Genomic DNA, 12,977 nt, shown 5'->3' on the forward strand with positions numbered 1-12,977 from the left:
TGACACCAAGGCAGAAAGCAGGGCAGTTCAAACAATGCTGCCTTTAATGCAGTTTTTCCATCCCTCCCCCAGAGCACTGGGATTGGAAGGGACCTCATGAAAGGATGACAGTCACTGGCCAGCTACACAGTGAATAATGAGAGCAGTCCTTCCTGCCCCCTTCCCCCATCTTCCCCCTCCCTCTCCTTACTGTAGTTTCTGTTTCCCTGCGGGCAAGCCCAGCTCAAAAATTTTGAAACGTTTCGACTTGCCTCCTTTCATTTCAAAACTCTCTGTTTCATTTTGATTTCGTTGTTTTGAGCTTGAAATGTGTTGAAACAGCATTGAAACAAAACTGCCGGCGAAATTTTGCACAGCTGTAATGAGCAGCCCCCAGCTCCAGCAATTCCGTTTCAGTCACCATGGCTTGAAATGCTGTTGATTGTGCTGAGGCCCAGCCCAATGAACTATATGGTAAATCATGAGCCTTTTGGATTTGGACTAAGGTCATGTGTAGTTTGTACTATATATATAAGTAGGTACTGATGATGTGGGCACCAGAACTGGCAGTCAACAGTCTGGAGGTGGTGCCAGAGCTCCTGGGCATCCATGGTGTTCTGGGTGGCCTCATCCTCTTCAGCCATATGGAAGTCAATGGCTTAATCCGGAACACTTTCCAGGCACAGGATGCAGTAGGTGGCCCCTCATGGGATAGCTGACTGGTGGCTCAGGGGCAAGAAGAAGTGTCCCATGGTGACCAGCTACCAGATCATGTCCAGATGGCTGTGCATGATGACCTGCAGCCTCCAGTAAGAGTTGTGTAGGGCAACAAGCAGGATGTTCTGCAGCTCCTGGGTCTGCAGGCTTGGGCACGGGTGGTGGGACACCATGTCTGGGACACAAAGGCATGACAAGGGAGGGCACTCACTCTTGGCCTGTTTTGGAAGCCTCTGGGCAGGATGCCAGGGTGGATCCACAGTGAGGTGGCAAGGGGTTCATGTTTGTTTACACCCAGCAGACAGTCAGGGTTGGCGTGAGTGCTCAGTTGTGTTTGGTAGTCCCTGGCAGCCTGGGAAGCCTGCAAGGTACATTGGGAGGAATGCAGGAGTTCCACTCACCTGTAGGCCTCCACTAGCTCAGGCTGCCTGAGTGCCCCTGCCTGGAAGGGTGAATGTGTATACTGTTCACCCCTGATTGAAACTAGAAAAAACCATGTAACTTGGATTGATTCCTCCCCTGACTTTTTGAACACCTGTATATTAGGGGTGTGTGAAATGGGCCATATTCAATTCAGATTTGGATTCGGCCCAAATCGGGGATAGTGATTCCATTAGTTGATTCGGATTGTTGTCCCAATTTGATTTGGCCGAATCCGAATCTGAAGATTTGATGCTGATTTGGAGAATCAGAGATTCAGCCATAGACACAGCTTGAAATGTTTTTTCTACGTACCTTGACGTACCAGGCGTGGCTCATGAATGCTGTGATTGTGTGGCGGATGGGCCGTCCTAGAGGAGCATGACAGGGGGGCCCATGTGCTTGGCGGCGAACCCAGAAGTGGACTGGAAGTATTTCCAGTCCACTGCAGAGCACATGGAGGGCTCCCCCGCGAGCCCCCCACCTCAGCAATCAGCCGCGGGGGGACCCTGCGTGCACCCCCAGGCCCAGGAGGCACCAGTCGCCGAGCTGGAGAGGTGCTGGAGAGCCCTCCGCATGCTCCTCGGTGGACCCGGAAGTGGACTGGAAGTGCTTCTGGTCCATTTCCGGGTCTGCTGCCAAGCACACTGGGGACCTCCCCACGCTCCTGTGGGATACTCCATCTGCCCCACCATCTCAGCATTCACAAGCCACACCTGGAACCTCAAGGTATGTCGAAAAAACATTTAAAGCTATGTCTGTGTCTGAGTCATCAAATCTTTCTGAATCTCTTCGAATCAATTCAGAGAGATTAAAGGGTCTTCTGATTTAATTCAGATTCGGAGATTCAGCCACCAGATTGGGCCACATCTCTGCCAAATCGAATTAGCGACCGAAGCTTTGCACAGCCCTACTGTATATGGCCTTGGAGAGTATACTTTGGTAATACAACTTATTTGCTCAGTTACAAACCAGAATGTTTTAATTTTTCTTAAATTTTTCTATAGATTAGAAGATATCAGGCAATGACTATACAACTCCATGTGGAGCTCTTAGAAACCACCTCTTTAATTTTTATAGTATTATATCTACAGACCACATGTATAAATCAGAAGATTTCCTTGGTACTGTTCCAAGGACCCAGTTCTCTCTTTGTGACACCAGGGTAGTGGCAACCTGAGCTCTTCGGGGCACTCATAGTGAACATAGTTTTCTTTTGCAAATAGGATTAGGAGGCACAGTTTCCATCCTTCTATATAAAGCAGGATAACTATATTTCTCCCATTTCATCCATTCATAGGCCTAACCAACAGTCACTTCCCTCTGCAATAGCAGCTTTCATATGATTTCCATGGTAATGTTTTGACCACATGTATGAAGCAGAAAGATTTCCTTGGTAATGTTACAAAATACCACTTGTTTTAAAATTAACTTTTCCAAAACATGATGTTTTTATAAACCATTAGTCAGCTATGTTTCCAACACAAAGTATCTTTATTATTTTGGAAATAATTCCAGGAATATTTTTTATATGAATGCTCATGGCTCACAGATCTGTTGTGAAAGAAAGGCACAGTACCATAACCGAACAATATTTCAAGTGAATTGGAACTGAGGTAACTCGGAATCCACTGAGGTAACTTTCTGAATGGTGCTATTCACAGCACTTTCATTCCTTACTTTAAACTTTTCATTTGCTCATACTTATTCCTCTGGCTTTGCATATCCACTATAGGGAGCTTATTTTTGCTTTGATATGCAAATAGAAAGAACACAGCAGTTCAATTTAATGTCTTCCTGAGTATAGTCAATAAAAAAACTTGTAACTCTAGAAGATGTTATTGTACTTTTTAAAGACTTCTATAAATTACATGAATAGTAGGGCTGTGTGAAATTTCGCCGGCAGTTTCGTTTTGATGCTGTTTCGACTCATTTTGAGCCCTGCTTGAGCATCTACAAGTGCAGCCCTATTAGGTTGCAGGAAACATAAACTCTGCAGTAGGTTGGTACTGGAAAATACAAGTACTATCCTGCTGTGGAAATTTTCATGAGCAGCAGTGCATGTGTAGAGACTGACCCAGCTGGCTGGGGAATGAGGGTGCTTCAGTGTGGAGGTTGCCCACTGGTTAACCTTACACTGGAGCACCCTTGTGCTCCAGCCAGCCCCTCTTCAGGGCATTGATCTGGGTCAGAGCAGCCCCTGGCTGGCAGACTGAACCCCAGGACACCTGGCAGCCAGGGCTGCTCTGATCCACCTCAACATGCTACAGTCCTGGGCGCACACGTAAACGCAGCACCTGGGAGCAGTAAACTCCTATGAGATATGCAACAGAGTTTAGTGCTTTGCCTTAATATGAACATGTAGATGTGCCTAGTAAGGTGTGGACACATTTTCCTCAAGCTAGCTGCCCATACTAAGTGCTATTACAATCCCTGACCACTAAATGGCAAGAGATGGTTGCAATGAGCAGACTTGTTGTGGGATAGGTGGAAGGTCTGAAATTGACTAGAGGAAATGACACATGTCTGGTATGCTTGTGTAACTTACCCTTACAACTTTACCATGGAGTGAAAAGACTTATACCAATTCAAGGGTTTATGTTGTATCTGCCTTTCCCACTCCGGAATAAAGGCAATTCACTTGATAGTACACATGTTTTATGTCCTCAGTCTGAATTCACGTAGGATACAAACACAAACTTGCCAGCACTAATATGGTGGTTTATTAGGATACAGTAGAATGGAAAATAGTGCTGAAAAGGGAGCTGGTTCTCATACCATGACTTTCAAAAGATTAGACAACTGCCCTACAAAGAAAATGATGTTTCACCTGAGTCCATCTGTTTCTGTCTTTAACCTTTTCCTCTCAATCACGAGTCCAACAGTGTTTGTGTATCTTTGAGGAGAATGTGGTATCCTGGCAGGTAGGAGAAACATCTGTCCAGACAAAGAAATCGGGGAGATTAGCCATTACATTGTCATTTAGATTTAATTTTCTTTTTCATGTTTCTTTGTTCCCTTCTACTTTTACTCTAATCCTCATTGATATTATGATGTTCCTTGGCAAGTAAGCCCACACTGATATCAGCAATAGAACAGATACTGTTGCAAGCTTTCTCAGTCTGGTGCTTTTTTAATAACAACGTTTGATTCAGCAGCACTACCTCCATGCGTAGGGAGTTAGTCACCTGTCAGCTTCAACATCACAGTTAGATAAAATCAAAGTGAACAGTCAGCCTATTTGAAATTTAGAAAGTTACTTAATTTCTGAGCAATGGTAAGAGAAATTAAAAGAAAGCTTGTTGCTAGCACGAGAGGATTCCTAGACTAATCCTCCATGGGCATTTCTCCAAAGAGCAAGCATCTGGATCATGAGGAATGGAGTTCTCTCCAGACATAAGTGATTAGCATGAGGTGCTTAGTATAAGAACTTCTATAATAGTATTTACTATACTGAGTTCCGCATTAAAATCATCACTTTATTTTATTTTGTAGCAGAGCTGAAGGTTCACTTAAAAGACTTGTTATAATCATAGCTTAAACACTCACACGCATGCTCAACACACACATATAATAGCAAACATATATTTACCTCCCCTTCTCTGATAAAGATATCTTTATGGTTTCCATTTTCTATTATCTTCAGGCACATGTCTCCTTCCACTTGATAAAACAACTGTAGCACAGGAAAAGTGACTTTAGGACATGTATTTCAATACATGTGACATAGCCTGCATATCCCTGGCAAATTCTGTTTATAAAATATATAAGTAAATTTACTCTGTGATTATATGGCCTGGGCATAAGGCTATATTTTCATTGAAACCAACAGGGGGTATACACCTAACCTGCTTGAGCAATTCTGAAAATACTAAATCACTAGGCACCTAAATGTCTTTGAAAATCTAGCCAATAGTTCCCAATTGTGTAATGGGTTACCATTTGAAATTGATAGGACTCCATGTCGAAGTCCATGTTTGGGATAAACTTCTGCCGCATTGGAACCATATTTTGTCCTTTTTTCTACTCTCAACAGACATTCTGTATGCCATCCATCAGAACCTGAATCAAAGGAGGGAAGAAACGTAATTTGTTTGGTTTTTAGTGTATGTCACTTTAGGAGTCAGTGGGAGCATCTACATGAGATGCTAATGGTGCAATAGACTAATTATATTATGCATTAGTGCGGCACAGAAAAACCAAGCGAATGCGCTGTAGAATTAGTCTATTGTGCATTAGCGTCACTTAAAAAGCATGCGGTGCTAATGTGCAGTAGCACCGATTATGAAGCATTAAGTTACTAGCTGTGATTACATGTACTAAACTTAATACACTGTAATTACAGCACATTAATGAGCATGTAGACAGACCCAATGATATTCAATATTTTCACTAGTTCTATTGTTTGTGTTTCATTTCTCTGATTTACCATTTTTTCAGTTAAAAATCCTTTTCATATTTAAAATTTCCTTCAGCCATTCTAGACTTTCAGCTGACATTCAGGTATCCATGCCTACCTTTTCAGAGATGTTTGACTGATCTTTCTGAAATGGAAGTAAGCCTTTATCTGGACATGGGTCTGCTCAATTTTAGTCATCACTACTGTGGCTCTACAACTGTCACAACTCTTCCCACTGTGTGTGGGTCTTCAAGGGGCTAGGCCCTTAGACTCATGTAAGAGTAGAGCCATTGGACCCAGTTTTCTCTTTGTGACACCAGAATAGTGGCAAACTGATCTCTTCAGGGCACTCACAGTGAACAGAGTTTTCTTTTGCATAATTCTGTATAAAGCAGGATAACTATATTTCTCCCACTGCATCCAATAGCAGCTTTCATATGATTTCCATTTATTGTCATCAAAACAGGTGGTTAATTTTGTCCATGGATGGATGTAATGGATGTACTTGATGGTATAAGTAATTCTAACTAAATTAATATGAGGATTGGTTGGAACCTAGGTAGATTTTTAATTTTCTTTTCTTTTTGCTACCAATCCTAGCGAAAAAAAATGAAGCCATGAAAGAACATGGAAGAAACACCGAGCCAAACCTTTTCTGAATCTGGAAAAAATTCTCATTTGATTTGATATGGGTAAGTTCCAAATCAGTTTACACATTTCTAGTTGGTACACAGCTCTAAGGTTTCGAAAGGTACTTTTATGAATCTCAGCTTTGTAGACTTCAAAAGAAAATGGAGCATTAAAAAGATTCTGCATTAGAATGGTGTTACTGAAAAAAAGCCCCTGTTGATAACTTCACATCAGGGGCATCAAGATGGATAAATTATAACCCTTGTCAAACTCACTACTATCTCAATCCATTTTTTAACCTCCTTATACTTCATTTTCCCATCCTCCTTTCTTATCGACTTTCTTTGCTTTGGTGTCACTGATTGATTGGTTAAAATGCCAGAGCAGCATGTTCATTATAGAGGACCTCCGACAAAGCTGACTGCTCATTGTACACCATAAGGTGACTCAAGTGGAGAAGTGGGCTATGTATATCCGTTCAAAAAGAGTAATTTTATGTAAAAATTTTTTACTCAGATACTGATGACTACAAAGGCCACACCGTTCATGTCCTGACTGGCAATTGAAATTGCACTCTGGTGACCACATTTTATTAGAAACTATGATGGTCATTAACATAAAAATATAAATAAGGCAAAGAGAAGGATTAGGTCTACCAATGGCCCTTTCCAGGGAATTACTCAGGAAGAATTTCATCCACTGTTTCTAATGCTTCAATTAAAAATAAAGCACTCTCAGTGCCCTGGTTGTAGAATTCTTTTCAGATTCCCATATTAACAATCTGCTCACTCTTTTGTAATAATTTATTTCCTCACCCCTGGGCAGTGAGCAAGCCCAGTGACTATGCATCACTTTAGCCCTATTTTGAAGATGAAAGTGGGATTTAAGTGACATATGAGTCTTGGGCTGTCCCTCAGCACAAGGGAGAATTTCATCACCTTGTGCCAATATGTCATTGTAACTAAACATCTTTCTTGTAATAAAAGGCTGCGAAAGACTGTGAGGCTGCTCACATTGAGTTCAGTGGTGCAGGAGCATGGCTGTAAAGGACTCTTGAGCAACCTTAACTTAGAAATTACTGGGCGCATCTACACATGCGCTTTACTGTGGAGCTGACTAATTAGCTCCACAGTAAAGTGTCACTGTCTACACATGTGCCAGTATTGTATGGCATCCATTCATCAGTGAGTGACAGTGGATATTACATCTATTCGATTAACAGGTGGTGTATTCTCTCTTGTGGCTGTCGAGACCTATGTTAGACTTGCAAGTCCTGCCACAACGGTCACAGGTGTACATGGCATTAGGAGTTACTGTACTGACAGGCTGTTTCCTTTAGTCATGTTTCTGTTATAACTTGAGTAATCATTTCTTGTCATGATATTGGACTCTATGATTGAGAAGGGAACGCCACTTTGTCCTGTCCATGGCACCCATATTAGGGCACAGTAAATTAATTAACTCTGCTGTAGGAATTACTGTTCAGGACAAATACTATCCTACAGAGGAGTAGTTACATGCACTGAAATACACATGTAGGCGGTGACCTGGTTGGCTGGGTCATGAGGGTGCTATAGTGTGGGGACTGCCTGCTGGCTAGCCCTGTGTTGCAGCACCCTTATGCCACAGCCAGCCCCTCTGCAGCACACTGAGCCAGGGCAGAGCAGTCCTGTGTTGGCAAGCTGAACCTGCAGACCACTGCCAGCTGGGGCTGCTCCGCCCTGACTCAACATGCTGTGGTTCCGAAAACACCTGTAAACGCTGCACCCAGGAGCAATAAACTCCAGTGTGAATGGCACTGGAGTTTATTGCTACATGCTAATTGCACGTGTAAACGCACCCAGTGATGTTAGCAGACCCATTTAACAAATGAAGAGAAAAGGAGGATGCAATGGGAGTTGTGGTGGGGAGTGGCTATCTATACTTAGGAGAAGTATTTATTTGCCTGTATTAAAATGATGCTTTTCAAAGTACAGTAAAAGCCGTGTTATCCGGCACTTCATTAACTGGCATGCCAGTCGACGCAGCAAAAGCAAAACCAGAAGTTCTACTTCGAGCCACAGTGAAATTATGGATAAATTTACTGATAAATTAATAAAGTTTACATCTAATCCAATATGACTGTAAATATGGTTTTAATCTTAGAACTGTTTTCAGGAAAACAATATGGTATATTATTGCATTTGAACTTTTCATTCACCTATTAATCCTTTGATGATATTGTGAGGCATAAGTGCCAGTAATTATTCAATTCACTACTGTGCTAATTATATATTCTGAACTTCTGTCGAGGCAACTGTCATCTGTTTAATAGCTCAGTGAGTTACTGTCAATACCCATTCCATTTCAATAGCGTTAGCAATATTTAAGAGTAAATAGAGAACTTTATTGTTCTTTGCTGAGCCATTACTGTCCTGATACAATTTTCCCAGTTATTGGGTACAATCAACCCATACTTACACTGCCACAAAAAAGTCCCGTAACAGGATAAGTAGCCTGGTTTCACTTCGTGTGTCCTGGAGAAAGGGAATGGCTACAGAGAGCTCACAGAGAAAGAGTCTGTTTAATACCTACCCTGGGGACTGGAAGGGTTTCTGTTTCTTGTTTCAGGAGATAACCTGGTGTCCATTCTCAGTATCATGACTGTCAGACAGATTTCTTTTATCTATAGTTCTCATTTCTATAATTTTTATTTTATGTATTTTACAAATTATGTATCAATGAGAGCCTTGCTTGGAGACTCTCCAGTCTAGACAGGCAGTATACAGACAAGAGTAGAAAAGAAGGCACACAAGGCTGAGTTTGCAGGTTTGGTGGGGTAGAGGGGAGTGGTTAGAAGTGAAAGGAAGGGAAGGAAGGGCTGTGTAAAGGTCTTCTAATATTTGTACCATTATTAAATTTAGTTGTTATTGTTTTCCTAAATTTGATACATTTCCTTTTTCTTTTATCCCTCTCTCTTTCTCTCCCTCCTCCTCCCAACTGTTTTTTATTTTTCTTTTGTTTTAGCTCTTATCCTACATGTCACCACTCTCTTCCTGAGATTGTAAAACCTCTCCTGATTTTTTATGAATTCTTACCTGTTACCCACTTCTAAGAGTTGTTATCTAATCAGAAGTCACTCCCCTCCTTTAATCACATAGCCTAGGGCAGTGGTTTTCAACCTGTGGTCTGCAGACTGTGTCTAAGGGGTCTGTGAACAATAACTATGATCAATCAAAAGTATATGAATAACCACACGTACAATTCAAAGGGCTCTGGAGCTCCATTCAAGATTTCCAAGGGAGTCTGCAAATGAAAAAAGGTTAAAAACCACTGGCCTAGGGCTATCCTACTTTTAAACAGCCGAGAGCTGCGTGGCCCATAGGCCACGTAAGTGGAGGCCATGCCCCGTGACCCACTACACCACACCACACCACACCATGCAGGACCCCCACCTCTGCTGTACCATGCCATGCAGGTGCCTCAGCCCCCAACCCTCAGCTTCCCAACTTCAGGCTTCCCGGCTGCACCATGCTATGCAGGCACCTTGGCTCCAGGCAATGCCAGCCCTTTAGGCTGCGTTGCACTGCCCCCCTGGGGCAGGAGCAGGAAGTGGAAGCCAAAGCAGGGAAAGGGAGACTGAGGCCCTGACTGCTGCTACAGCCAGAGGAGCAGCGGAGTGGGAATCTGGGGCACTGTAAATTAACCCCTGATGGGCCATATGTGGCTCTCAGGCTGTGAGTTGGACAGTCTGACAGTTTAATACTGCAGTGCTGAACATCTGCAGTAAACCCCTTAAAATGATGACAGTTTAGCATTGACCCAGTTCCCTTCCCAGAAGTACACATGAAGCACCTCCTCATCCACCACAGTTCAAAGACTGGCAATAACATCAGTTACCAAAATAGAAAATTACAAAGTGTAGCAGTACTGATGATGCCGAGTCACTGTTGAGTTTTCAATGAGCTATTCCAAACAGCACGCCTCCTCTTGGAGTAAATGGTTTGACTAACTTTTTGCATGAAATAGGTGGTATTTTCCATGGAAGGGGGAACAGGGTCTTAGCTCGGAATCCATTGTTTCATTCAGTACTGCTTAGCCCCATGTCGTTAGGCAGAGGGGTATGGGAGGCAAGTGTATAAGAAGGGCTGGTATTCTCCTGTCACCTTGGAACGGGTGTAAAGGCTAAGACCCAGTATATACACAGCCATGCAGGGTTCAGGAATGAAAGAGGCAAGGAAGATTCAGGATTCAGTGTTGCTGAATTGATTGAGGAAAATTAACCGATTAGGCTGTGTTCACACATGCATGGACGTTTGGTTCCCTGGGGACAAGCAGCAGTGGTGCACCTGATGCCACTGCTAGTTGTCCCCAGGGAATGCCTCTGTCATGTGCCCTCTGGCAGGTGGCAAGTTACCCCGGGTGGGGTAGGGGAGGCTGGGAACAGGCCAGTGCTGGCCCCAGCAACCCTATCTGGGGTCCTGGCAGCCTCCTGGGGCTGCAGCAGCCATGATCCTGCTGTGTGGAACCTGGCTGGCAGCTACAGTGTGGCTCCAGCTGGCCAGGCTCTAGTTTTGAGTGGTGCACACTGCCCCCACGTACACCACTCTGCTTTTTTTTCCATGTTTTTTTTGATCCCTGGATATCTGGAAGTCAACCGCCCTCCTGCGCTGCTCCCTTGCAGTGCAAAGAACAATGGAACATGTGGCATGTGGCACCACAGACATGTCTGCAGTGCCACATACTGTAAGGCTGCATTCATCTGGACACATCCTTAGAGTCTAAAAGCCCCTGCTATATTGGAGACTACAGGATTTGGCCCAGGGTTGGCATATATGGCATGTACTGTCTTGTCAGATTGTCAAACACTAAATTAATTTGCAAAGCAAATCAAATTATGACATGGGAGTAGCATTTGGGTGTTGTCCAGGCTTTACAGATGACTGAAATATGTGAACAAAGCAAAACATCATTTTTTCTTTTTCCAGTCAGGATTTCCAGCCATCAGAATCTGGAATGCAACTGCATAAGGAAGAAAGAGAAAATGTTTTTCTTTGCTTGTGTACTTTAGTCACCTGTAAAATGTGGACACCAGCCAAATAAAATCACCTTTGCTCCTTGCTGTGATCTCGTGCCAAGTGCAGCTTGGTTGCATCAGAGAATATATAGATTTTCAAAATGTTTCCATGCTTAAACTTGAAAGTGATTTGATTTTGAGGTTAAAGCAACTACACAGATGAGTAGGGTTTTCAGGGTGTACCCCTCTTATCTCTGCTTCTATGACAAGAATGCAAAGGGAACTTAATATGTACATATTAAAAGATAAGTATTTGGTAGAGCGATAGAGTTTAGAGGCAAACTCCTCTAAGGTCTGAAGGATGGTTCAGGCTGACATCTGTAACTCTTTTGGTAAGCTGAATTTTGAAACACCAATATCTATAAAAGTTGTCTGATGGGAAAGAGAGAACAAGAAAAAGGGTATTACTGAGTGTGGCCAAGGATGGTAGAACAAGTAGTGATGACCTGAAACTGAAAGAAGAAATAATAAAATTATGTGTTAGTAAATTATTTGTTAGCTACAAAAAGGAAAGATGGTGCCTACCAGCCCTAGAGCTGTTTCATAGATTTCATAGACATTAGGACTGGAAGGGACCTTGAAAGATCATTGAGTCCAGTCCCCTGCCCCAGGGGCAGGAAGTCAGCTGGGGTCATAGGATCCCAGCAAGAAAAACATCCAGGTTTCTCTTGAAGGCGTTCAAAGTAGGTGCTTGAACCACCTCCGGCGGCAGGCCATTCCAGACTTTGGGGGCACAGACAGTAAAGAAGTTCTTTCTTATGTCCAGCCTGAAACCATCTTGCAGGAGTTTATAACCATTCGACCTTGTAATTCCTTGGGGTGCTCTGGTGAACATATGTTCTCCCAGGTCATGGTAAATACCCCTTATAAACTTATAGGTGGCCATCAGATAGCCCCTGAGCCTGTGCTTTTCCAGGCTGAAAAGTCCCATGGCTCTCAGCCTTTCATCATAAGGTCTGTTTTCCTGCTCTCTGATCATGCGCATGGCTCTCCTCTGGATGCTATCAAGCTTCTCCACATCCTTTTTGAATTGTGGAGCCCAAAACTGGATGCAGTACTCCAGCTGCGGCCTCAGCTGTACAAGGGGAGAATGACGTCCTAGGATTTGCTTGAGAAACATCTATGGATGCAAGCCAGCATTTTGCTTGCTTTACTGGCTGCAGCATCACATTGCAGGCTCATGTTCATCTTGTGGTCAATCCTGACTCCCAAGTCCCTCTTGTCCGTAGTGCTAGTCAGCATAGCACTGCCAAGCCTATAGACATGCTGCAGGTTTTTCCTCCCGAGGTGGAGAACCTTGCATTTTTCGGTGTAAAACAGCATCAGGTTCTCATCCACCCATTTACTGAGCCTTTCAAGGTCAGCCTGGATTATCCCGCTGTCCTCAGGTGTGGATCCTTTACCCCAAAGTTTGGTATCATCGGCAAACTTGGCCAGTCTGCTTCTGACTCCCATCTCCACATCATTAATGAAGAGGTTGAACAAAATAGGTCCAAGGAGAGAGCCTTGAGGGACTCCACTCGTCACAGGGCACCACAAGGAGTGACTTCTGTCAACCACCACCCTCTGGGTCTGACCATGGAGCCAATTCCACAGCCAGCGGATCATGGTGGACCTGAGCCCACAGTTGGCCAGTTTTGCCAAAAGGTGATGATGGGATACCAGATTGAAGGCTTTTTTAAGGTCGAGATATATGTCATCAATCTCTTCCCCCTTGTCTAGGTGATAGGTCACCTGGTCATAAAAGGAAATGAGATTGGTCAAGCATGACCTACC

The 12,977-nt window shown here is 43.5% G+C and overlaps 1 protein-coding gene across 11 annotated transcripts in view; it reads right to left on the reverse strand.

Moving 5' to 3' along the window:
* The window catches only part of HAAO (3-hydroxyanthranilate 3,4-dioxygenase), a 74,548-nt gene that overhangs the window by 33,999 nt on the left and 27,572 nt on the right, over positions 1-12,977 (reverse strand). For 4 of the 11 annotated variants that reach the window (XM_006022838.3, XM_006022840.3, XM_006022841.3 and 1 more), the window contains 2 exons: positions 4,709-4,792; positions 3,947-4,053 (listed from right to left, as the gene is read on the reverse strand). In XM_006022838.3, coding sequence (XP_006022900.1) covers positions 3,947-4,053; positions 4,709-4,792 — 191 coding nt within the window. Of the gene's footprint in view, positions 1-3,946; positions 4,054-4,708; positions 4,793-5,055; positions 5,179-9,386; positions 9,431-12,977 lie in introns of all 11 variants that reach the window. The other 7 variants (XM_025203220.1, XM_025203217.1, XM_025203219.1 and 4 more) reach the window with 3 other exon arrangements.

The sequence above is a fragment of the Alligator sinensis genome, unplaced genomic scaffold (genome assembly GCF_000455745.1).
Source record: "Alligator sinensis unplaced genomic scaffold, ASM45574v1 scaffold377_1, whole genome shotgun sequence".
NCBI classification, from domain to species: Eukaryota; Metazoa; Chordata; order Crocodylia; family Alligatoridae; genus Alligator; species Alligator sinensis.